This window comes from Corvus hawaiiensis, chromosome 3 (genome assembly GCF_020740725.1).
Source record: "Corvus hawaiiensis isolate bCorHaw1 chromosome 3, bCorHaw1.pri.cur, whole genome shotgun sequence".
Classification (NCBI taxonomy): domain Eukaryota; kingdom Metazoa; phylum Chordata; class Aves; order Passeriformes; family Corvidae; genus Corvus; species Corvus hawaiiensis.
The window spans coordinates 99,973,896-99,998,816 of NC_063215.1; the positions used below are offsets into that span (position 1 = coordinate 99,973,896).

Genomic DNA, 24,921 nt, shown 5'->3' on the forward strand with positions numbered 1-24,921 from the left:
GCTTTGTTTCAGTGCCATTTTTTGTTCAGAAGGAACATTGGTTCAGTAATGTGACAAAGAATACTACAGATCTGAGTACAAGAATTGAATCGAGGCCAAATTAATGCTGCTGCAGGGTAATGACCATGTTACCCTCATGCTGATCTACTCTGACACAATATGGACTTGCTTCATGTAATGAGGACCAAGGAGGATACAGCTTCCAGAGCTGGAAACCTTGATGAAGTTGTGGAATTGACCTGTGTTTCTGCAGTGCCTCTCCACTAGAGAAACTCAGAACTTCCCAAATTGCTTTCTGCTTTTGAGAGCACTTTGCAGCATCAAGCAAAGTTTGAGAGCTGAGTTTTCATCTTCCTCAGGGTTAAGAGCAATTGAACTTCTTTAACAGGAAGGCTGGACTTGGAGAGCCTTTTTTCTTCCATCAGAAAAGAAAGTAGCATCTTTCTGTAAAGCAGAGTGGGGCTGTGAAACTATGTAAACCTCTACTGCAGCTACCAACACTGAATAATTTTCAAAACACACCCCACACTTGCAGTTCAAGTGTTAGTGCAAGTATTTGGAACACCAGGCCTTTGACTGTCTCGGTGAGTAAGGTTTCTCACAAGTGCACTGTACAAAAGGCAGCCTGAGGGAGGAAAAAAGGAAAACAATGCAGAATAATAAAAAACCCTACTGGGAGGCCATTACAGCTTTACTGCCAGAGTACAAGCAGCCATTAAAATTGCCATCTAGGTGTTACATTCTTACAGTACAAGTGTAAAGCTTTAGATTTCAGATGAAAGACAAGCTGGAACATCACTGAAGCATAAAACAATCCCAAAGCCTTTGGTGTGTGCAGTAGCAGTGCTGGCAGTGGGACAGTTCACAGAAAAAAGGCAAGGGATAGAAGCAACTTTAAAAATGGTATTTCACACTCAACAGACATGAATTCACAATCAGTTAAATACAAAGCTCTACTTGTGTATTTAACAAAAATACTTCAAAGTTGACATTTCATATAACTGGCATTAATACAGACATCTACAAGCTGGGGAAGGGTCCAGGTAAGCAGCAGAAACGATGGGTTTGTACTTTCAAGGGACAATATTTCAGTTTGCAGGGTGGCTGATGACACATTGATGAACATCCATGATTGAAAGTCAAGTTCTCTAAGTTCAGGATCTTTCCTTCCCCATGCAAGCCTTTGTGGTGCTCACTGTCTCCTCTCTCTTGCCCATCCCAGCTAACAGTAAGAACTTAAAAGTTGGATGGAATCTCCCTCTGGATGCACCAGGAGTCACCTTAGAACCACACACTCAACTGCAGTGCTTACCCTGGATGGCAGGGCTGGACTGAACTCCAGAACCAGCCCTTCCACTCTGCGGGGCCACTCAGTGCCTGCAGTTCCTTGGTCAGAACAAGTTCTGAGCCAGCCAGGGGCAACTGCCAGGTAAATGGGCCAAGCTCAGATTTATTTACAACCCCATACTAACACTTTGCTCTGTCCTTCTGCAGAGTTCAGAGGATGATTTGTATTTGGTTTTTATCAGTGTAGGTATCCTCCTTTAGTCTGGTGTCCAGAATGCTGCATTCAGAGGTGTTTCCATAACTCACAGGGATATCTTGATAGTCACCCATCAGCTTTAGAACCAGTGGGGTATTGTAAAGACCCATAACCAGGACATTTCACCTGCCCTTTTTCCCCTCCAACCAGCAGTGGAATTAGAGCAAGTGTTGCTGACTTCTGTTGTAACACACCTAAATAATGTCATCCCTAGTTATACCAGAGCAAAGAAAGGCAAGAAGATTAGGACATTCAAAACCAGCTTTTTATCCTAATCAACATGGTAAAGCTAAAAATGCTGAACAGCTGAGTGGAGAAAGACAAACAGCATGAAGAAAAGTAACATCCCTTCCCTTAACACATGATGTAACATCTTGGGGTGAGGTGACAGAAAAGAGGAACGGATGATACACCTGCATCCAGGCTGTTAAAAATAATTGACACTAGTTTGGGAGCTGGGTCTTCAGTTAGCATAGCAGAGTATTCAGGCACTAGTTAGATATGCAAGAAGTTTATCAAACCATAAAGTATCATATTAAATATCCACGCAAATATATGAAAGATTTGACTGGGTTCTACTTCTGTCCCTTTTTCAGGTCAAAAGGTGAATGCAAGTGTGTCATAATAAGCCAATGTCCTGCAGCTTATTACACACCAAATCAAAAATATAGAAAATAAATGATAATCCTATCTACTTACATAAAAAGGTAATTTTTTGAGTAAGTTTCCAGACTTGCACAAAATATGCAGAAAACTGCATACAATCAGTTTCCATAAGAACAGCAGTTTCATGTAAAAGGTGGGTCAGCCTGCTAGCCAGACCTACTTTATACAAAGCTCTGGAAAAATGACACTTCAACACTGAGGGCCTGTCCTGCTGTCACTGAAATGGCAAAACGCCCACTGCCACCAGGACAAAGCCCTGGAGAAGGCCTCTCTATCCCCCACCCACCTTTGCAAACCATTCTGTGACAAGATACAGAAAGTAACAGCTCTAGTAGGGAGTAACAGTGATTGCAAGGATTGTAACATGTATTCAAAACTCAGGCAGGGCTGTAAAATCATAGTTCAGTGTTCTCATCTGCAGTTGTCCTCCTCCTGACCCGACCACAGGGACTTGTGGCCACCCACCTGACCCGCATTCTCCTCTCCCTCACTTCAAAGCACTTGCAGTACCTCAAGCTCCTTCCCAGCCCACCTCGTCCTTCTCCCAATCTTCTTTCACCCTGCCCACTCCAGAGGACTCTGAAATGCAGATGAGAGGAACTACAATAGCAGAGCAGTGTAAACAGTTAGTAGGCCTGCCACATCTTTATTGCTGCAGGTTTGGCAAAGGGGCATTCTCCATCCTCAGGGGGAGCTTGAGGCAAAAGGAGAATAACGCTTAAAGATAAAAAGTGATGAACAGCAAACTTAGGAAAAGCAGTCAACCTATATCAGGGCTCTTGGAAAAACCTGTAGCTAGAAGTTACTGAAAAAAATCTTGCACTTGCATGGTGGGCTTGTCCCTGCCCCTGAAGTAGTGCTGTGCAGTGGGTGATGGTCCCGTGTGACCTACTGGCATGAACAGAGTCGTCTTCCCGCCCCTCGGAGCCTAAGGCTACTACACAGCTACCAGGACTTGTGGTTCAGTTCACAGAGGTCTCACAACTGGGGTCATTCCTTGTGCAATGTTTGATGGAGGTGAAGGTAAAGTGGTTTCTTGGTCAACAGTTGCAATTTCTTCCTTTTAAAGTCAGTGGGTTTTTTGTACCTGTAACCACAAGAAAGTGCATTAATCCAAGCGCTAATGGCTGTGCAGGAGGATGAAAGCAATCTAGAAAGCTCATCCTGTACAGATCTTATTACCCTCATCTTTTAAATACATCTGACAAGGCTTGCTGGAAGCAACAGTAATGAAGAAATGGTATTTTCTCTGGATGATGATTTTTACAGGAGAAAAATTTCAATATGAAGTAAATGAACTTAATATTTTTGTAAGGAGATTCCCAACATAATACTCTGGATTGTAGGAGAGACCCAGTATCGGCTACTCAGTACTTCAGAAGTACTCCAAGCTAGCACAGACTAAGCACTCTTCCAAGAATTGCAAGATTCACCGTCTTCTTGAATAAAGAACCAAACCCCTCCCTCAGACGTTCAGCCACTCAGCAAGGGGAGGATGCACACCATGACCACTCAACACTACTTTGAAATGTTCATAAACTTAATTGCAAATCGGTACCTCATGCCTCAAATCAGATTTCCTTTACAGAAGTTCTGTACCAAAAGAATGAGTTGATTATTTTTTAAAATATATCAGATCTGACACTCAGGCTAAACTCCAAATTAAAATCTCCCCTACAGACTTCATTAAATTCATACAAAATTAAATTACTAACACCAGCATTTTATTTGGAAACAGGTCTAGTTTCTGAGAAGAGTCTAACCATCTTACTTGCCTAAAAGCATTTTATCTTCCCCTTTTTATTAAAGTATTCTTTAAGGAAGTCAATCTAATGAGTCCAAGAAACCTTCCTTAATGCAACAAGCCACACATTGTAACTGAAGGCTGGTTCATTTCCTTTGTCATTGTCATCCATAATTGTGAGTCACTTACAGTTCTATAACAATTGCCCCAGGTTTAATTTCATCCATCTCCATGAAAGCAAAGCACTTGGTGCTAGTAAACCTTTTCTTAGGCTTGTAGTGTTTGAATTCAAAGAAAATAGCTGCACCTGGAGGGAAAAATTGTTGAATAGAAAAGTTAGCAATTATGGGTAAGAGTTATCTGAAAACTTATCTGCCATTAAGTTGCTCTACTTAAATTGAAAGGAATTATCTCCAACACTTCTGTTATTTATTCAAAAGCTACATCGTGTTCTTACAATGCCCATCACACTCTCAACAGCTCAAACTCTTCACTCCATTGCTCACACCCAGGTACCAATGACTAAGCAGGTGATAAAGCAGTTCAATACCTGTGTAGCAGAGCACACTGCTCTGTTTTTATCTCTTTTCATTTCTCCCTTGCCTGCAAGCCATCCCAGTGACCAATTTGAAAGGGACAGGATGCAAAGGTCTATTTTTATCCTTGTCTGGATCTTGAGCCCTGCAGCACCAGCTCAGGAGCAGCCCAGTGTCTGTGCTCCCAAAGCTCCTGGGCCCTGTTTCAGGTCTCTGGTACCACATACCTTTTGTTAGTCTTTCAATGTGTTTCTGAATCTCGATGTCCACATTAAAATGGACATATGTGTCCTCCTTCCTCAAAGCCACAGGAGTATCTTGCACAGGAGTCAGATCTATCCCATTCAAATCTGCAGGAAAGAAACAGCATGAAATGGCAGAAGCTTCTCAGACTTTAAGGTTCAGCTTTAAGAGATTTACAAGTCTCTCCTAATCCTGCCAGAAAAAGTTCACGCACACCTGGATATTTCCACAAAACCTAAAAAAGGGGAAATCATATCCCTTTTCTTTTTGATTACAACATGAAAGCAGCTAAAGTTCTGGCAATATTTCAGATAAAAAAAAGGAATTACCCCTCTTTTAAAGAGGGCATTTCTTTCTGCTGTCACCAAAAGATTCCCTTTCCTGTGCACACAGGACTGCAGCAAAGCTCCAGCCCAAGTGGGATACACACCAAATGCTGCCTTCCACACAGGGTCTGCAGGGCACAGCTGGCACAGCTCACACATCCTGTGTATGCCCTGCTTTGTCCCTAGACACCACAAGCATTATTCCTCTTGGGTTTTCCACAGAGGCATTGCAGGGCCATGGGATGGACTCCAGCTCTCAGCACCAGCCCCTGGTTGTGCTGGTGTGGCACAGCCAATATTGTTTCTCACTAAGCCTCTGCTGTTTCCAGGGGTACATTTGTCCTCTTACTGTCTTTCCTCACATTCCCGATCCCTTTCCCTCTGGCAGAGGAAGTTGCTAATGATGTGGCCAAGATTACAGATATGGAATGCACACGTTGTGCTTGGAGCACAGGCTGAGGCCCTGGAGCACCAGTGATTCCCTTCATCCAGGGCATGGGCTGGGATTGCCAATGCTGCATCGGGAACAAACCTCTCTCCAAACCTGCAGAAAAGCAGCTTGGTTTAGAACCAAGGAAATCAGCTACTAAGTGTCCTTAGACTCCTAACAGTGACAAAATGAGTCTTCAGAGATACTTTTCCTGACCAAAAACTTTGAGAAATAGAAGTATCAAAAGACACCATTAGCAGACTCAGGCATACCCTGCCCACACACTCACTTCTTGATCCTAGTTTCTACCTCATTACTTGGCAGCCACACCATTTCCAATGAGTTTGGAAACAGGGAGCCTCATGTTAACAGAGAGACTTGTTGGGAAAGCAAGCCCAGCAACACAGAGTCTCCCTTAGCTCCAGAAGGGAAATGAGAGCTACAGCAGCAGTTTTAGCAGTGTGCAATGAGACAAACACTTCAGTGGCAAGGAACAAGGAATGTTTGTTTTAAAAGCCCTGATAAGTATTCAAGGGACGTTTGATAACTGATCCTTCCCCTGTGCCAGAGGACGTCTGGTGGAGGAAGCACTGATCACACATCTGACAAGTGTTTCATCCCTACATTTAATATCCAATAGCACATCTCAAGAGGACACATACAAGGTCATTACCACAACTGATAATAACAAGAGGATATTGGCTCAGCTACAGATTTTTACATGATAAACAAAAAAAAAAAAAATCAAACTCCTACAAAGATTGTAAAGAGAAGCTGAAGTAAAGCAGAACAAGGCAAGGGTAAGCAGTTTTGACTACAGGGGCTTCCTGCTAAGAAATGCAAAATGGGGGACAGATACTTCCACTAGAAAGAGTGTGAATACCAAAAAAATCTCAGCCTTAAAAGACACCAACTATGTTACCATCTGAAACAGACAAATCCTAACATTGCCTATCCTGGACTGACAGAGAGAGAGGTTCTTCCAGATTTATGGAGGCTCTCAGCCCACCAGGCTTTGGCCAAAGCATTTCACTAGCCAGGCTAACACTTTTATTTTATTTCATTTGCAAGCTTTGCTTCCCAGCTTCATACCCATTCCTCTAGACCTCAAGCCCTGGTAAGATTATATTTGTAGTACTACAAAATTAGTTGAATGAGAGGGCAAGAATGGAGTCAGTGGGCCGTGGTTCCCCATCTCGAGAAAGCCTGGAGACCAGTATGTGTGGGGAGTACACACAGTCCAAGAAGATCTGTACTCAGGAGTCAGCTGCAGAAGTCATGGCAGAGAAGTAGGGCAAAGTCACTCAGCTCTCAGCAGGGACAGGCACCCCTGAGTGCACACAGAGGAGCGTATCCTGCAGAATTCACCTCCCAGTAGCTCTCAAATACAGAGTTTTTCCACCCGTGATTAAAGCAGAAGCCCTAAATCCACAATAGAACTACCAACAAACGTTTTTCCTGGCAGGCTGAAAAATCAATAGAGCTTTCAGAAAATGCACTCTCTCCAAAGCAGCACTGAGGAGGCAGAACAGAAATCATTACCCTTTACACTGACTGTGATGTAAGGATCAATGCACTGCCCAGCATCTTTCAGACCAATTTTCTCTATGTTGATGGTGAGTAATGTCATCCCGGGTTCAGATGGCAATCTGGGCAATAAAGTACCTGGAAAGAGTAAAGCGTATTATTAACCCTTGGTGTCATCTCACAGCAGAGGCTTTGCTTGTCCCATCTTCTCTCATGGAAGATGCTGTTCTTAGGGGGTACAAACTCCAAAGATTCATATCCCAATAGAACATAGCACCATGGGAATGTCTGTGTGCACAGACACCAAACATCATTTGACAAATTTCAAAGCCCCCCCCAAAAAACCCAAGACTGCCTCAAGTCGAATCAACTGATAAAAAACTAGTGCCATAAGAATAGAGGGGAGCATTGTTTAAAGTGTTATTTCTTGCTGTCATGCGGAATAACCCACTCAAGGAACTCACTTGGTATCATTTTTGAGAGTTAAATTTGGGAGGCTAGATTCAATCTGCAGTTGCAGGAGGTTCAGACACTTGATGAGGAGTCCCACCCCACTGAACATGACTTGGCTTCACGTTGAACATTTAGACTGGGAGATTAAGGAGGAAAATGGCATCGTTGCAAATCCCACAGTACAAAAGGAAACCAGAAAATTGATTCTTAAGTAAGCTCTACTGGCTTCTGCTTAAGGGGGGGAAAAAAAAATAAGAGTTTGCATCCCCTCAGTTCCCTTCTGCCTGAAGGAAGGAGTTCCCAGCTCTGCATCAAGAACATTTAGCATCAAAACCTGGTGGTCAGTATAAATGAATCCTCACAGTGCTGAGGAAGACAGTGCAGCTGGCAAGAAATCCAGACTGTTCAAACTCCCTAAAAGTCACGATATTCTGTCATCAAACATGGAGTAGGTTATTTCATGCTGAATTTAGCAAAAACCAGCACACTTCAAGCCCCTCTCCCCTATTGGATGAACAAGCACCAGGACAGAAAATGTTCAGGCTCATGAGCAAGTTTGAATCAAAGTTTTGCTTTTCTAATGAAAAAAATAAGTTATCCTAAGGCTTGAGCACTAAACAACATAATAATTTCCTTTGACAAATCCAATATGGGTTTTTTCTTGACACAATTTTTTCCTCTCTTCTGCTTGAGGAGCTGGGGAACCACAAAGATTTTGTCCTATGAGAGACTGGCTTTGCAAGAGGGGACCTTACATTCTGCTCTGAGAACTACAGGCACAGCTTCAGCAAGATTTCCTGAGTGTTCCCACATCCAGTCACCCTCTCAGGATCACATGCAAGACTCAGGATCACATGCACCCTCTCAGGATCACATTCCCATCTCTGATGCTGCATGTTTCTATATTTCCTGTCCTGAGGAGACTCAGGGCCTCCAAAGCACTGTGTCTGCAGACACCTCCCAACACAGCACAGCAGACACAGCCCAGTGTTCTGAGCATGGGACAGGCTTCTGACTGCAGTGGGAGAAATGTTAGAGAGCAAACTTAGTAGAGATCCCTCATTTCTGCAAAGCAGCACATGCTCTAGTTAATCTTGCTGTCTTTCCTGAAGAGTTGCTCAAAGATAGAGTTCTTATTTCAATCTAAGTGAAGGCAGAAGCAAGCCTGCATTCTCTTTGGCACAAAACTTTGCTCCACCATCTCTCAGTTGTCTCCTAAAAGCAGCATGGGCCTCAAGAGCCAGGACCAAATGTAGCCTTCAGCTTTCCTGTCCATCACTCCAACGGACTAAGTGATGTGATACTTGATAGAAATATCACCTGAAAGATGCCTCAGCCTGGAATTTATTATAAAAACAGTGGCTTAAGAGAAATTATTCTTGAAGAATGCTTTCCAGAATGTGTAAAATTGCAGAGTTGCAATGGACAGAAGAGTCAGGCTCACTTCCAGGAGACAAGAGAACAGTAGGACAGAGTATCCAAGGAACACTGTTTCCTTCCTGCCCCAGCAGGAGGAACAGCCAAGCCAGCAGTGGACTAGAGTAGCTGACTGTAGCCTGTCTCACGTGAGCCACAGCCCCAGGCAGGCCCGTGCTGGAGCCTCTGCAGCCACTTCACACAGCAGCCCCAGGAGGTGACAGTGCCCGCTCTGTGGTACAGCCTTCCTGGGCTGGGCACCACCCGCTGTCTGCCACACGGCCTGGGCCCTGAGCAGGCTCACACTGAGGCCTTTCAGGAGAGAGCTGCAGCCACGCCACACACAACCACAGGGCATCTCTGCCAGAGGGGGCCGGGAGCACCTGCAAGGAAGGAAGTGTCCTCCTCCAAGTGGGTTCCAGAGACAGACAGTGGGCCAGCCCAGCAGCCCACTGCAGCTGAGACACAGACACTCAGGCCCTCCCCTCCCAAATCCCATTCAGAGAAAGGGGAAAAAGTGACAAGTCTCCTGCTGGGCTCACAAGGTGAGATGGATCACAGAAGAGCACAGGACTGGAGTAAAGTCATATATAACCAGGAGAAAGGCAGGAAACCTTTGCTGTTAGAGGCGGCAAGCCATTGCTCAGTTCAGCTCCACACAGCGCAGAAGTCCAACTACACAAATACTCTTTGTAAGATTTCCCATAAAATATGTATTCCAGTAAATAAAATCCACCTACACACCTACTCTTGGCTACACCCCAACTCAGAACCTCTTCATTAGTACAGCAGGACTTCTAGAGAGCTGTTTGAATCAACAAACATGGCCTTCCCTTTTCCTCGTACTGAAGACAAATGAAGACCAATAGATAGATGCCCAGTACTGTGACTGTTACCAAAAATTGTGTTGTGAGGGTTGGCACTAAGAGCTGCATGAAGAAGACCACAGCTACATGAACATGATCACAGAAATTACTGTACATACTAAAAGGTTCTCATACCTTTGTTGGCTCCTGGGTTAGATGAATGGGGCAATGTGATAACGATGAAGCCATGCATGGAGAAGACAAGACCATGGTCAGTTAGACAGTACAGTCACACACTATGGATTAAAGGCACATCAAAGCAAGGAGTGCAACACAACTCTGTCAATTTGATAGGCAAAATTCACTTTACTCATAAGACTCACCCCAGGGCTGCAAACTGCTTTTGTTTGAGCCTCATCACCCAGGGAAGAGCAACAGACCAACCTCCAATCAGGTAAGAAACACCACAGTATTTACATCCAGTGGGGAAACACATAGTACAAAACCACCTTAGAGATTTAGATTATTGTAGTTATGGGGACATTTACCTTAATGTGGAAAAAGTAGCTCAGAAAAGTCACATATGCAGTCTGTTAAGTAGATGGCAATGTAAAAACAGCAGTCACAAGTTGCTCTCACCTCCTCTTAAAAGCATGATCTTACTGAGGAGTATTTCTGTAAGAAAGTATAAGCCCCAAACCTCTCCTCTTTCCAACTTGGCTACTCTCCTTCTTTGAAAATGATTTAACTGTAAACTCAGCCTGCTTATCACCTACTTACACTCTTTCTTAAGCCCATACACAGCTTCTACGTCCACTACATGCACACAGCTCTGATGGGTTGCAGAGCTAACTGTTGGCACTGTGGCAAAGGTCACAGCCTTGTTGATCCACCACCACCTATTCAAGGTCTCTGTGCTGTGCTTGGGATAGACAGAAGGCACCTCCATAAATGGATTTATCATGGTGAATAACAAGGATCAAGACAGCAAATGTTAGTAATCAGTAGCACCACATATTATGGCCTGTTTGGGAGCTTGGCATAAACAGGTGTAGAATGTGCATGTCCACATCAGTACAGCCTGCAGGGACCACATTCAGCACTGAGCTTGGGATCATATCTGAATATCATCTGTTTTCTCCAGGCATCAGTAATGCAACACTCCAGCTCTTCTGACCATAATTTCAGTACTGGTTTCCTTACTTGTTATCTCATTCCTGAAATACAAAGTTTGCTAGCCAGCTCTGGAACTAGAAACTTGTTTCTTCTGCAAAGAAATTACACCAGGGACCTAGAGAACCTCTGTTGCAACATCTAAATTGTCAAAACCTGAAACTACAGGAAGACCCTCTCTGTAGGTATATCCAGTTCTACAAGTGCTTTGACATGGACAAGGACTAAAGCTATGAAAATCAAAACCCCCCTTTGTCCTCTCAGAGCTTGGCTTCACTCTAAGCCACTGTCTCACCAAAAAACACCACACAAAAATAACCAGCAACAACTTATCACACCTCTAGGAGGATGTGCTGCTTCTTGCAGGAGAAACATTGCGACAATTTACATTTGAACACATTTGAAACACTTCACATAGTTAAGAAAGTGCATGGGAAGAAAATACTGAGTTTGAGTCAGGAATAAAGACTAATTATTTAAGGTAGATAGTACCACCCTCACAAGTTCTCCATACAACTGTTTCACAGTAAGATACTGTTTGCTGAGAAAAAAAATCACTGGCCACCCTTTTGGTTGTCCAATACAGCATTAGGGTTTGTTTGCATGAGCCTATAGCTCCCCACCCAAGCTTTTCAAATTACAGGTGGAAAAAGAGGCTTCTCAGAGAAGCTACAGAGGCTGGCATGGCAAGGCTAGCGCCCCTACCTGGAACTCTAGCAGGAAAAGAGTCTGGAGACCCTGCTCCAGCTCCTCCTTCCTCATCATCTTCCTCAAACTCCAAGTGTTCCTCTTCTCCAGGTGCTAAAATCTTCCTGTAAAACACAAGAAAGAAGAAATGAATCAACACTCACTCACCACCTGGCTGTCAATTCACAAGCCAGCATCTGAGTATAGAGCAGGGACAACACTCTTTAATGTCCTTTCATACTTCTTAATTTCTACCTCTACCTACATTCTCTGACAGAGACTGCAGGAGCTCAGACCAACAGAAAGCACAGAGCCTAAAAACAGGAGACAATACTGGAAATTTCAGAGAGATGTAGGGATGTACCAAGTACTGATTTTACCAAAAGCATGGTCTTGGTTTTTAGTGATACTGAGACAAACAGAATTCAGAAGTTCTTTTAACCAGTTTACACAAAGCAGTCTGGCAAGCAGATGGCTCTGGAAATGTGTTTCAGGTGCACACCAGGTACTCCCTTTCAAGTACATATCTGTACATGAAGTGATGTCCAAGAAGTTCTCTCTTACCTGAGTGGGACAGGCTGAACATCAAAGGGGAACTCCTTATTGTAAGTGAGGATATTCTTTAAGACTGCAGAGAAGAGAAAAAATAAAAATCCATACTCATAAATCAGCATTAATTCTACTGCTTTGCACAGCTATGTCCATTCTCACATCTTCACACACAAATAATAGTAATTTTTAAAATAATCAGATCATACAAAAAACACCCCTCTTCTCTCATATTTTAAAAACCAGCACAGCTGTGATCAAAACTACCACAGTAACCTTCAGACAGGTTGAACTGCAACTGCAGCACAAGACCACTACCACACTCACACGGGGAAGATGAACGTGGCAACAACCAGAATCTTCATGAGAAAAAGCTGCAGCCCCGAGGTGAGGGCAGCAATCTTTGGTGGCTGTTGAGAGCAGGTGGTGGTGTTACTGCCATCAGCTCCACACAGACTGAAATCTCCAGAGCTGATGTGGGTGCACACTCAGGCAGCCGCCATGGGAGACCAACTGTGCTGATAACACAAAGCTTTGGTGACATTTTCTGCTTCTTCAGTCATGTGTTTTGGGGGTTTTCTTTGGTGGTGATGGCTTTGTTTGCTTTTCTTTTTATCTGCCCTCGGATGTCTGGGCAGATTGGTGAAATTCAGGAGAAATAATGTGCAATACCTGGGCACCAAGCTCCAGAGACATTGCCTATACCTTCAGCATTCCATGGAAAACGGCTTTGCTATTTATATTGGAAACTTACTCACATTTTAGTAATCCCAACTTTATCTGCCATTTCCAAACACATCTACCAGTGAAAGAGAAACTGCCAAAAACATGTGAAAGAAATAAGCATTTCATGATAGCTAAAGGGCCTAAAAATTTACAAGAGAACACCTGCAAGGAGAGGCACTCTCCTACCAGACAATGAGTATCCCAGACTGGTAGGAGGAACAGAGAGGAAAAAACTCCTGAGTCCTCTAACAGAGCTTCACTTTGCAGTAAGAGCTCTCAGAGCACAGGAATCCTCCCCTTAGGAGTACTGAATGAGAACAAAACTCTTTTCAAACAATGTTCAGATTACACAAATACCAAGAGGTACTTAAATAGCAGTTATGCTTAAGGAGCCATTGCCAGGCCCCTCTGCCTCAGCACACTACAACTCAGCCAGTGCAGGAGAGCTTCCCTGTCTGCCTTCACATTCCCATCACCCAGCCTGGGCTCCTGCATTAGCTTACCAGACACCATCTGAATGCTTTAAGAATAAAGTATCCCTCTGGGAAACTATAAAGAAACCAAAAAGTCTTTCCAGTCTTTACTCATACTGATTTTTTTTCTGATTTCTGTGCTATGACATGAGAGGTTAAGCACTGCCTGATCCCAGCCAGACACAATACATAAATACAGAGAAAGGTTTAAAGTGCTTTCAGTCAGAGCTGCGATGAGAGACAAAACCAATGCCATGTCTCTCTCTCCAAAAACTTCGCTCTGAGGCACCAGTAATGCAGATCTCAACATGAATCTGAAGAATCACAGCCACTTCCCACCAGAAAAGCAGCTGATCAACAGCAGTCACCTTCCAGTACTGCTGAGGTTCAGGAAAAGAAGGGGATTTTTCTCACTCTCAGAATTCCCCTGCTCTCACAGAGCTACATCACAGCAGAAACAGAAAGTGAAACTACCCCAGGAGAAAAACCTCAGTGAAGTGAGATCTCTTACAGATCATAGGCACATTATACAGAAGAGACAGGAGTCACAGTAGCTCTCCTCCCACTTTCCAAAGGTTGCTAAGTGCTAGACTCCACTTTTCTAGTAACCAGCTCCTCTTACGAGCAGCCCCTGAAAAAACCCTCCTAGTAATTCACCTCAGGCATCACTAGAGGGCCCGAAGTGCTCCTCTGACATGAGCACATGCAAGAGGAAACAGCTCTACAGCACCTAAAATCCTGCTGCTGCCCGAGGTTGAGCACCCCTGTCCTGCCGGGAGCAAATGTGGTGCTGAATGTTCAGCTCAGAAGCAGAACCTGTCACCTTTTGGTGCACAAAGCCGTGGCTCAAGTTTTTAAAATGCTTTCAATTCTTGTCTCATCACCAGTGGCAAATAACTTTGCAAAGTTGTAACACAGCAATTTAAGTGCTCCTTTAAAGATCAACAGGATAAGCAGCAGGTCCACCACACTCAGCCTGGTGAAATACTTATTCAAAGCCACTAAGAAAAAGCTAAGCAATAAAATTTTGAGGAAAAGGAAAATCCTCTCTGCATCTACCACAAGTGTGAGCTTCAGTTGATTCAAATAAAAATACCAGATCACAGGAAAAAAAATTAGGTTAATATGAACAGGAATCTCCCTTGTAATGCTGTGTAAGACATCCAAGCTTTAAAAGGTTGGTTTGGGCTTTTTTGGATCTCTGTTTTGTTTTGAAAAACACAATCACCTATGGGAGAAAGAGCCGTTCCCCTCTGTAATGTTGCTGCTCGAGAACGTGATTCATGGAAAATTCTCCACGAGTGCAACTAATCAGTAGATCCCAGCATCATGGCCTCCATCTCTGCTGCATTCCCAACAGAGATCTTTTAAAAATACTGTTCTGCAGCTCTTGTGCAGAAGTTGCCCTTTCTTTTGTGACATTGGACAAATGTCACTTTGATTTGCATAAAATCACAGAATCTCCAGAGTTTTTGGAAGGGACCCTCAAGGATCATCACAGTCCAACTCCCAGCTCTGCACAGGACACCCCAAGGATCACACCGTGTGCCTGAGAGCGTTGTCCTAAAGCATCTTGGACTCTGTCAGGTTTGGTGCTGTGACCACTGCCCTGGGAGCCCGTTCCAGTGCCCAACCACCCTCTGGGTGAAGAACTTTTCCCTGATATCCAACCTAAACCTCCCCAACACAACTCCAGGCCATTCTCTCGGGCCCTGTCACTGGTCACACAGAGCAGAGATCAGTGCCTGCCCCTCCTCTGCCCCTCATGAGGAAGTTGTAACTGCAGTGAAGTCTCCCCTCAGCCTCCTCCTCTCCAGGTTGAACAGACCAACTGGCCTCAGCCTCTCCCCATAAGGCTTCCCCTCGAGGCCCTTCACCATCCTCATAGCCCAATTTTATCAGCAGTTGGCTCTTTCTTGAAAGACTTCAAAAGAAATATCAACATGGGCCATAAGACCAGGACACATTAACTTGGTAAAGACCCCTGTCCATTTAGATTTTCTGTGACAGTGATTTTTTGTCATACCTGTACTGGGTTTTTTTTGAATAGACAACATAAAATAATTCGGGCACCAGGCTCCCCAGTACAACTCGGTATCCACTTGTCTTATAATTATCACCTAGGCACAAGGGATGCCCCAGCCCCTCCATTTGTACTGTGAATTCTAACACTGGTATAAGCTTCCACAAAGAAATGGATTTGTGAGATCCAGTGTGTTAACAATGACTTCACACAGTGCAGCCTCAAAAGAACTATTTGTATGTATGGAACCTCCTGTAGCATTATTCCAGCACAAACTATTCAGTGACAAATCCTATAAACAAACAGAAGTAGCCAACTGCTTCACTTTCCAAGCTGCATGAAATGCAAGCTTAAGTAGGAAAAGTTAGAACTCGACAACACAAGATTAAGGGAAAAAAAAGTAAATCTAAGGGCCCTGGTTGTTATAACAACACCAAAACCATTCTGACAGCTTCAGGCACAAAAGTAATTAAAACAAGCCAAATTGTGTGAATAGCTGTTTTGTGTGAATAGCTGTTTTTGTTCCACCCTAATGGAATGGCTTGACCTAACAAAGGAATCACTTATTTGCATTGCCAACCCACATTTTTTTAGCTTTTTCTGGTGGGATGCAAAAGAAAATTGACAGCTTCACGGAGCATTTTATGAAATGGCGGGTATTGGCCTGATTAAGATTTACTCTATTCAAGATACACTTAAAAACCACAAAACAAAGGCACAATTCAGAGAGAAAGAGGCCAGAACCATCCAAGTAAGACAGCAGCATTAGGAACATCAATGTTCAATTGTAGTCGTAGAAGCACCCGTTCTCCTCCAAGGAAAATAACTCAGTGTATTTGAAAACTGATGGCCACACACTCTTCCTCAGTTTTAATATAGTTGCTTGTTGTAGGAGGTGTGGGCTGAATGCACTTCACACTGCTGAGCAGTTTTCTTGACAGCTAAAAATCAATTCTCTGATGGAGGGCAAGATAAGCAACAGGACTGTTGCACCTTAATTTAAATTTTGGACAGGATTCCCATCTCTCTTCCAACATTCAGTCACTCACAGGGCATTTGCACAATGGAGTCTAAAATCCACAGTCATTCAATGATTACATTTTAAATACTTTGTAAACAGAGAGCAGCAGTATCTATACAGAAAAATCCCAAGTCAGAGGATTCAGAGGCCAGACATATAATATGTAGAGTGAGGAAGACCGAATATTCCAACACCCAGTTAAACCCTTTCCTGAGTTATGGTCTTCACAGACCCAGCAGTTTGTAACACACCTCACTTTGCACTTTCAGGGAATAGTTTAAAAGCATTTGGATTCTATATTTTGGTAGAGATATCAGGAAGCTCAGCTCAATGCTCCACTTTTTAAGAAGCTTCCCCACAGGATCCTCTGCAGGGAAGTTCAGCCTACTCATGAAGGGGAAAAACACTTGCCTGCCCATCATATTTATCCCCAGCGTGCCCCTTAATGTTATAACTGTGTCATAAGCAAAATAAAACCAACTTCTGTCAGCACGAAAGAAGCTCTTCCACATTTCCTGTTCCCTGAGAATTGAAGAAACATTAATATTCACAATAATATGGCTTAGATGTGGAAGCTCTAATCATAAGGATGCTTTGAGAACAAAGCAGCCAGTGTTACAGGAACGAAAATGAAGCAGATAAATAGATACTTCCTATATGAAAAAGTTATTTCTGGATTGACATACCAAGAACTGACCCAGGATCAGTTGGGAAAAAACAACATCACACAAAACCCTTCAAAGACTGACTCACATCCTCACTTTGACTCTCAACTTCGTTGGTCTGGTTGCATTACAGTGGGAGGTGACAGGTGATTGGCTACCATGAGCACAAGTTAAATATTTTCAAAAGAAAAAATAAATTTCATGCTGCAAGAAGGAAGACCACAAAGCGTTGAAACACAGTTCAAACAAGAAATGTGCAGGTAAATTATATAATGTACTACTGATACCTTAAAATAGTATTTTGTGCAAAAATTAGCAGCACCCAAATTGCTTATATATTATTTGAAACATTTGGGTTACTGTACTTTTAAATTACTCATGTTACATTCCTTAATACACATCAAGTTTTGTCTGCATGGTAACAGACATTTAGAAGAAGCACCTAAACCCAGCATGACTGTTGAACTGCAGTGTGGTCAGTCAGTATTCCTGCTGCTGTCATGTTTTCCATTGTCATGATAAATGGCACTCAAAATACAAAGATACCACTTACTTGGTTCCAACTTCTTCAGATCCTCAAGCTTAAACTCATCCTGCGACTGGGTGGACTAGGACAGTACAAAGAAAGAGTTAGATCTTGGGATGCACCTTCCTCTCACACAGAGCTACCCTCTCAGAATAAAAATGTGAGGTGCTTCCTTTGTTCCAGCACACCAAGTTACCTCAAAGCTACATCCCCCCAAAAAATCTACCCAACAAAAGGCAGGTTCCCAGGTGAGGCAGAGACTACATTACTTCTCAAATATTAAGAACAGATTTATCCAATATTCCAAGCTCTAATGCAAGATAAATATTTTTAAACCAACTAGTGGTACATTCTTACTGCACACAGGAACATTCACATTTCAAGACACGTGTCCAACATTGTGACATTGGCAGAAGTTACAGTACACAGGATGAGCTTGACAAAACTCAGCCAAGAACTCACTGAAAACAGAAGAGGAATTCCCATCTTTCTTTTCTCCAGCTCTCATGATGGTTTCCTCCTCTGTCTGTAGCACATACCTGTACAGTTCTCAGTAAGCCTATCTGAGTTACTAATGCAACAGAGAAGTTCTTCATTTTTTATTCTGAGGTAGCTCACCAACAGTTTGGTAAGATTAGTTTATTCTGAGACAAGTGGCAGAGCTGGCATAAAAAGAAGTGCAAATAGGAGGACTGACACTGGGCATCCTCTTCTAGGTGGATGATCAGGTCTTACCTATTATGTCATTGCATCCTTGGCATTCCTTAAGATTGCCTATTGCTTTCAGCATTTAAGGTCCAATGAGGTTTTTTTCTTGATTTTGTCCAAGAGTGAATAGGGACCTTCTGCAAGACTGTGTAAGGATACTAAAGCAGCTATACACTTAGTGTTAGGAGAGTGGGAAAAGGTGACCACACTCACTAACTGCTTTAACCTCTGCTAAGAAACCATAACCAAACTGCAGCAAGTAAACCCCACCCCAAAGTGAAGTGGGCAAGAGGTTCTTGTACCCTCTCAAAAGGTTATAAAATCCTTGAGTTACTGCTGGGGAATCAACAGCAAGGAAGGCTGTTCTTGCACAACATCATCTCTCCATCTTGGCAGGTTATGACACGGCTGCAGCTTCTGCTGCTGCTCCCAGATGTGACCTGACCCACAAAGCTGTTCCATAGTGGAACACGCAGGTCCTTGTCAAAGTCACAGTGACTCCAAGCAAGCACCACACTCTTCAAACACCCCAGGTTAGATCAAAATAGAATGACAGGTAGAGGTAACCAAATAATTCCTCAAATTCTTCACAGCCTCAAGACTGGTCAGCCCCCACCTCATCAGTCCAGCATGCTGTATCCCAGCCTCTCGGGCAAATGAAGGCAGCACCTTGTCCAGCAACACAAAGTATTTGGGAGTGCTGCTAAGAGTAACTTGATGCAAAATTTGCCTGTCATCACTCTTTCTTGGCAAAGAGGTAATCCAGTAACCCCAGCTTTGATTCATCCCTTCCCTATCCATGGTCTTTTGGAAACTTCTCTCGCTCACTTGTTGTTTTGGGGATAAGCTTATGCTGAGAAAAAAAGATATTCACTCCTATGACATCTACTTGCAGTCCAGAAAAAAGTCCAAAGAGTAGTTTACCAATTATTGTTTTCCCACATTTTCCTAGAGCACTGCCAGTTTTCATGACTGCTAAAAAGTAATTTGTATTCTACATACACATTCTTCTTTGTGGTGTATTATGATTTGTGAAGCAGCTGAGTAAGTGCAAGGTCATTCTGGGGATCTTTTTACCCTTGCACACAAGTTAGGAAGAGAAACGAAACAGTTCTGAAGGATGAAAATGAGGCAAAGAACCAAAGACACAAAATGTGCAGTTAAATTCCTGTACAAGCCCTAACAGATGCTCATGTAAGCACTTGCAGTTTTTTTTAAGGCAGCCACCTGGGCCGTTACAACAACAACCTGGAAATTCCAAGTGTTCACTCTGTTTTCAGAAGTTTGGGTATTTCTGAAGACAGTAAATGAGTTTTAAAAAGCTCTACAGTTACCTGCTGCTAAAGTATGAAGTCAGATAGGAAAAAGAGCTATACCTGTAAAGCTGCACTCCTCAGTTCCAAGCATGTTGCAATTTTAGCTATGGTTTTCTGAAAGGGAAAAAAAAAATTAGTACTGAAACTGTATTGTCCAGATTGACAGTTTTAAAGAACGTAAACATAAACAGTTGCTTTTTCTTGCAAAGATTTCAGGTCTATTGTTCAATACCAGACCATTCATCAGAAGCTTTTTTTATACACAAGCAGGATTTGCTGAAAGCACAATAGATGAAAGACATCCGCCACTTAACTCCCCTCCCACAGCCCAACAACACAGATGGGGGTCATTCACTCAGCAGAAACTGTAATAATGCCTATCACATCATAAACTGTTTATAAACTCAACTGCTCTCAGGTGATAGGGGAATGAAAAAAAATAAATCCAAGCCAAGCAGTGTATTACCTTGTGAGAACCTGAGTGGTTTGTGCTGATTTGCCCTTTTAGGAGCCAGGCCTACAGTTCCTCTACCAGGCTCCCAACATCAGCAGACCAAGTCCACCCACATTAGACATTACAGCAGCCCAGTATCTCAGCCCTGAAAAAACACAGCCCACTTCTGTGGGTTTTGGTGGGAGAGGAAGTCTAAAGGTGGATTATCTTTCTAACTTTCTATTTTTGTGATTTTAAGAGATTTAAACTCTGAGTGAATCATGGAATATATTCCTGAATTCAAACTTGTCAGCAATCTAAAATATCTGTGAGCAGAACTGTGATGTAAGTTTTCATTTTAATTTTAAAATGTAGAAGAGAGGGAAGGCCTTCAGAATAGCCCATTGCAAGCACTCTTGCTTTGAAGACAGTTTTAAGCTTTTTATATCTCACAAAATAAGATGCTCCAGCAAGTCACATTTGCTTCTGTTACTACCAGCTGAAATGAGGAGTTAGGACTTCTGTAAGCGACATCAAGAGGACACAACTGCCCGGCGTATTTTGCCTGACCATCACAAGTTTGCTCATTGACTAAAACCTTTTTGTGAAGAAAAACTCAGACAATCTGCAGAAATAAGAGCCAGATATAAACTCAAAATACTCTGTGGAACATTTATAAGGCAAGAAAACCAGCAACAATGAAGCTACAAAGAAAAGCAGTTTATTTTCAAATTAAATTTCCCCCCAGAAGGAAGATTAAAGTTGAAATATGCACCTGTAACTCATTCTCTCCTTTTAAATCAGGCAGTATAAAAACAGCTCCTCCACAAGCTGGATGCAAGGGGAGGAAATGATTTCCTAGAGCACAACCCTAGCATCAAAGAACTTCAAGAGTATGGGCACCTGGCAAGCTATGCAGTGTCTGTCAAATCCAAAAGGAGGGTTACATTTTTTGGACCCCAAGAGGTTGGGAACAGCAGATAAAAACTAGGCATGCTTTCCCAGGTACCTCCCCCCATCACCTGCTCTGGCTCTCCTGCAAAGGGGTGTCACAAATCCTTCTCAATCAGCTCCTAGGCCACCAGCAGTTTCAACAGGCTGGTCTAAAAGCTAAGTGACTGCAGTTTCAGTTCAGGTTAGGCCACTCTGAAAGTTGAAAGAGTTCAGGAGCTGAATCATAAGTAGATCACACATCAATACCTCAAGGGCAGAGCCAACAGCTGGAGCACGCAAAAGCCTCAGGTATCTGAGCAGATTTTCACCTGCTACCACAGGCTCATCAAAGCTTTTGAAGCCATTTCTCCCCAGCTGGCATCACCTCTCCCCTTAACATTCTGTTTCAACATGGCACTAGGCCAGACTTTACATCCTCAATTTTTATTACTGTCCATTGTATGGAGGCCTTTCAGAAACTTTAGTTCTTCTGAGCACCTTCCAAGAAAGCAGCAAGTGATGCCTATTAACACAGGACACGTTGTTCAGTCAACAAACTCCCTCCTCCCCAAAATAAATTCTGCTACATAACAGAGACCCATGACTGGATCTCCAGCACAGCTTGAAAAACACAGGTATTTTGAAATAGAAAAGAGCATGTAGAGTCCTGAGTTCACTCTGAGACTTTCAGACCCACACTGCACACATGGGTGTTGTGGATTTATTGACATGTACTGCCAGGCTGGGTGAGAGGGCGCCAGGTAGTACTGCAGAAGCAGATTCTCAGTCCCTAGAATGAGAACACACTACATCCATCTAATCAGCTGCAGTACAACAAAAGGAATTCCTTTTTATATTTGAGAACATCTGGAAAAATATATTTGGAAAGGTAGATTCTTAAAGGGGAAGGTGTGAAAGAATGGGTAAAAGAAAAGAATCCAGAGCTTTCCTAGAGAAGGGAGGGGAATTTCTCAGGTTTGACTACAGCTCCAGCATTTGCAGAAGTCCAGCTGTTCCAATGGTTTGGGTGTTGACTGCTAAGAAAAGAGCATGCCCATTCAGTGTGAGATCAAAACTCCTCCATTTGCACAACAGAAAGAGGGCTATGGGTTTGCAGGGTACCAGCACACAGTCTCCATGCCCCACCATAGAACCAGAACACGTAAACAGATTTTCACCTGGCTCTGGCCCTCCTGGCCTCTCATTAAGCCCACAGCATAAATAAGATCTCAGAAGCACTGCTCAGCCCCTATCTCATTTGTCAATTCACCAGTAAGTTCAACAACTCCACTATTCCCTATCCTGCAGATTCATGACTGTGTGTTCTGAAAAGTGCCCGAACTAGGAACCTCCTAACAGAACAAACAGCAACACAAAATGTGTGTCCTCTGGCTGCTGGGGGCTGAAGGGCAATAATGGCTCTAGAAACAGATTAATTGAAGAGAGTTTGGGAGTCTTAAAATAGTAAAGAATGGGTTTTATATGGAATCTATTGAAATATGGCAAGCTCCCAGCAGGCATTATTCATAACTATTTTTTTAAGGGACCACACCCAACCCAAAAGTTAAAAATGCAGCTAAACACTGCTATCATTTTCAGCTGCAACTATCCCATGCAAAGGCTCCTTTTTGCAGCAGGGCAAACATTCTGTATCTCATTAGAAAGACTGAAGCCATAATTAACTTTGCTAGTTTAAAATAGTTAAGATTCAGTTTTATGTAAACTCATGATTAGAACGGGGAAAAGTCAGTTGATCTCGCAGTCAAGGTCTCTTCAGAGCCGTTGTGTGAGTAATGACTGCGTTAACTGTAATGCAGGCAAAGATGTTTGCACAAACACAGAGCCAGAGCAGAGCTTGGCTTTAACCAGAGTTTAGGCTGTTAGAAGACCAGTAGTTTAATGAATCATGCTAAGACTGTTCAACAGTGCTCGTATTTCAGCAAGTTATCATTGCTTCAAAAGCAGGATTTTCTAACACTGACGAGAATTCAGCCTAGTACAAAAACAGTTACACGAGAAGCAACAACTGTGGTTGGAAGAGGGCTTTAAAGGTCACATTTATTGCACAGAGAACTGGGTGAGAGTAACTGTAGCTGGAGGCAAGCTGACAGCCATGGCCAAACCTAACTGGAACAATTCCTATCACAAAACACAGTGGCTGATCATGAATGAAGATGGGATTTTAAGAGAATGGAGGTAAAACAACGAACAGCAGCATTCAAAATGTTAAGGCTGAGGTAAATTCACCAGTAGCTGTAGGTATTCCATACATGCTGCTTCTAGGTGATGAAACTTGCACAGCCTCTTTACAGCTGCTGAAGGGAGACTAAACACAATGATTTGCTGTTTACAGGATCTGCAGAGAAATTCTTCAATAAAATTCACAATCACTAATGAAGATTCCAGCACTGTCAATTACCCAAGTCAAGACAGAGCCTTCCCTAAGGACTAAAACTCCAGAATTACATCCAGCAATAGTTATGACGACCCATCAGAATTTGAAAATACAGGAATGAACAACAAAATCTGGAGTCTGATCTATCAAGGCAAGTAGCATACAGTGCTTCAAAACTGACTCTTTAGGAGCAAAAAGGGAAGATATGACTATTTCAAAGCCTGAACTCTTACCATAAACAATACATGTATTAGAAGATAAATGATAACTGGCTCACAGTACGACTAGGACAGAAACTGGTGGTATCTGTCAAGTGTTCTTAGATTAACAGATTGTACGATTACACTAGCAAGTAACACACCATCAATTTTGGTGTGGCCATATCTGCACTGTAACACCACACGTGATACATGAAATAAACCCAGATGTGGTAAAAGTTCATACAGAGTGATAGGGATGAGGATTTGAACCTACTCTTGTCCTTTTTCCCTGCAGCTGTAAAGCAAGTAGCTTCCCTTTAGCACAGAGGAGTCACTGTTGAAATCCACCTTCCCCACAAAGTAAGTAAAGTAAGAAACAACGACAGCCTCACAACAGTACTCAGCAGTATGTATGGTCCTTTGGAAAACAGCTGACTGGAAATCTACAAAAAAACTGGAATGATGTTAGATCAAGCAACTGGAAATCATAATTAGCTTCATGGCCTTTCAATCTATGAAATTCTGCTTGTAGCCTTGGGCAGTGACAACAGATAAGCAAACCCTGAAGGTTACAGACTCTTCTACAGTAAAAACAAAAAAAAGAAAAAAAAATAGGTGGCTCTTATGCAACATACAGAGTCTCAGAAAGTCAAGATATTAGGGAAAGAGATTTTTGGCAACCAGGAGGAAAGAGCACGCTGGTGAATGCACTGGCAGGAGAACAGTTGAGCAAAAGTTACTGACTTGTAGCTGATTTTTGGAAGGGCAGCAGGAAAGAAGATACATTTCTATTTAATCAAACTGCTTGCAAACCCAGCATACACTAAGCCCTCCAACCACATGCCATGTGAATGATATTAGTGATGATAGTAATTAGTCATAATCACTAGATGATATACTGGCTGAGCTCCTGCAGAAATAGGGAAGACCAGCACAGCAAGGAGCTTTACATCAGAGATTTTGCTATACAGAGTTTTAACTGTTTTTTTCTAAGCAACAGCAAGACTCTAGTCACAAATCTTTTTGTGACTAGCATTCCTCATGGTAGAGGAGATAAAGTGTTCTTTCAACAAAATGTTGGGGAATTGGTTTGTGCATGTAGCTAATGAAACAGGCACTGCTATTTGACAACCAGACTCAAAGATTCAGTGCATCAGCCACTTAATGATTTGCAAAAACCAGCAAGTGATAAAAATGCCATCCTATTTTGTAAATTATATCAGCTTTAGAAATGGGTATCACTCTGCTAGGATGTAAAACCACCACTCCTTACTTTTTTTCTTTTCAGAAGACTGTTGCCTTAAGACATGACAGCACTTGTGCATCAAACATCTGAGGTCAGTTATCTCCACTTCCTGAGCCCCCCAGGCCTTCCCTCACGGCTGACCTCATTCACTTCCACA

At 42.8% G+C, this 24,921-nt stretch overlaps 1 protein-coding gene across 2 annotated transcripts in view; it reads right to left on the reverse strand.

The window, feature by feature from the left end:
* Nucleotides 1-657: 657 nt before the first annotated feature.
* The window catches only part of AIDA (axin interactor, dorsalization associated), a 29,534-nt gene continuing 5,270 nt past the window's right edge, over nucleotides 658-24,921 (reverse strand). Inside the window, exons 3-11 of one of the 2 annotated variants that reach the window (XM_048299596.1) lie at nucleotides 19,618-19,671; nucleotides 17,561-17,615; nucleotides 12,115-12,178; nucleotides 11,569-11,675; nucleotides 9,886-9,897; nucleotides 7,031-7,153; nucleotides 4,717-4,839; nucleotides 4,143-4,260; nucleotides 658-3,296 (exon numbers count right to left, since the gene is read on the reverse strand). In XM_048299596.1, the coding sequence (XP_048155553.1) occupies nucleotides 3,200-3,296; nucleotides 4,143-4,260; nucleotides 4,717-4,839; nucleotides 7,031-7,153; nucleotides 9,886-9,897; nucleotides 11,569-11,675; nucleotides 12,115-12,178; nucleotides 17,561-17,615; nucleotides 19,618-19,671 (753 nt within the window). In that variant the 3' untranslated portion in view covers nucleotides 658-3,199. The remainder of the gene's footprint in view (nucleotides 3,297-4,142; nucleotides 4,261-4,716; nucleotides 4,840-7,030; nucleotides 7,154-9,885; nucleotides 9,898-11,568; nucleotides 11,676-12,114; nucleotides 12,179-17,560; nucleotides 17,616-19,617; nucleotides 19,672-24,921) is intronic. The other variant, XM_048299597.1, reaches the window with a different exon arrangement.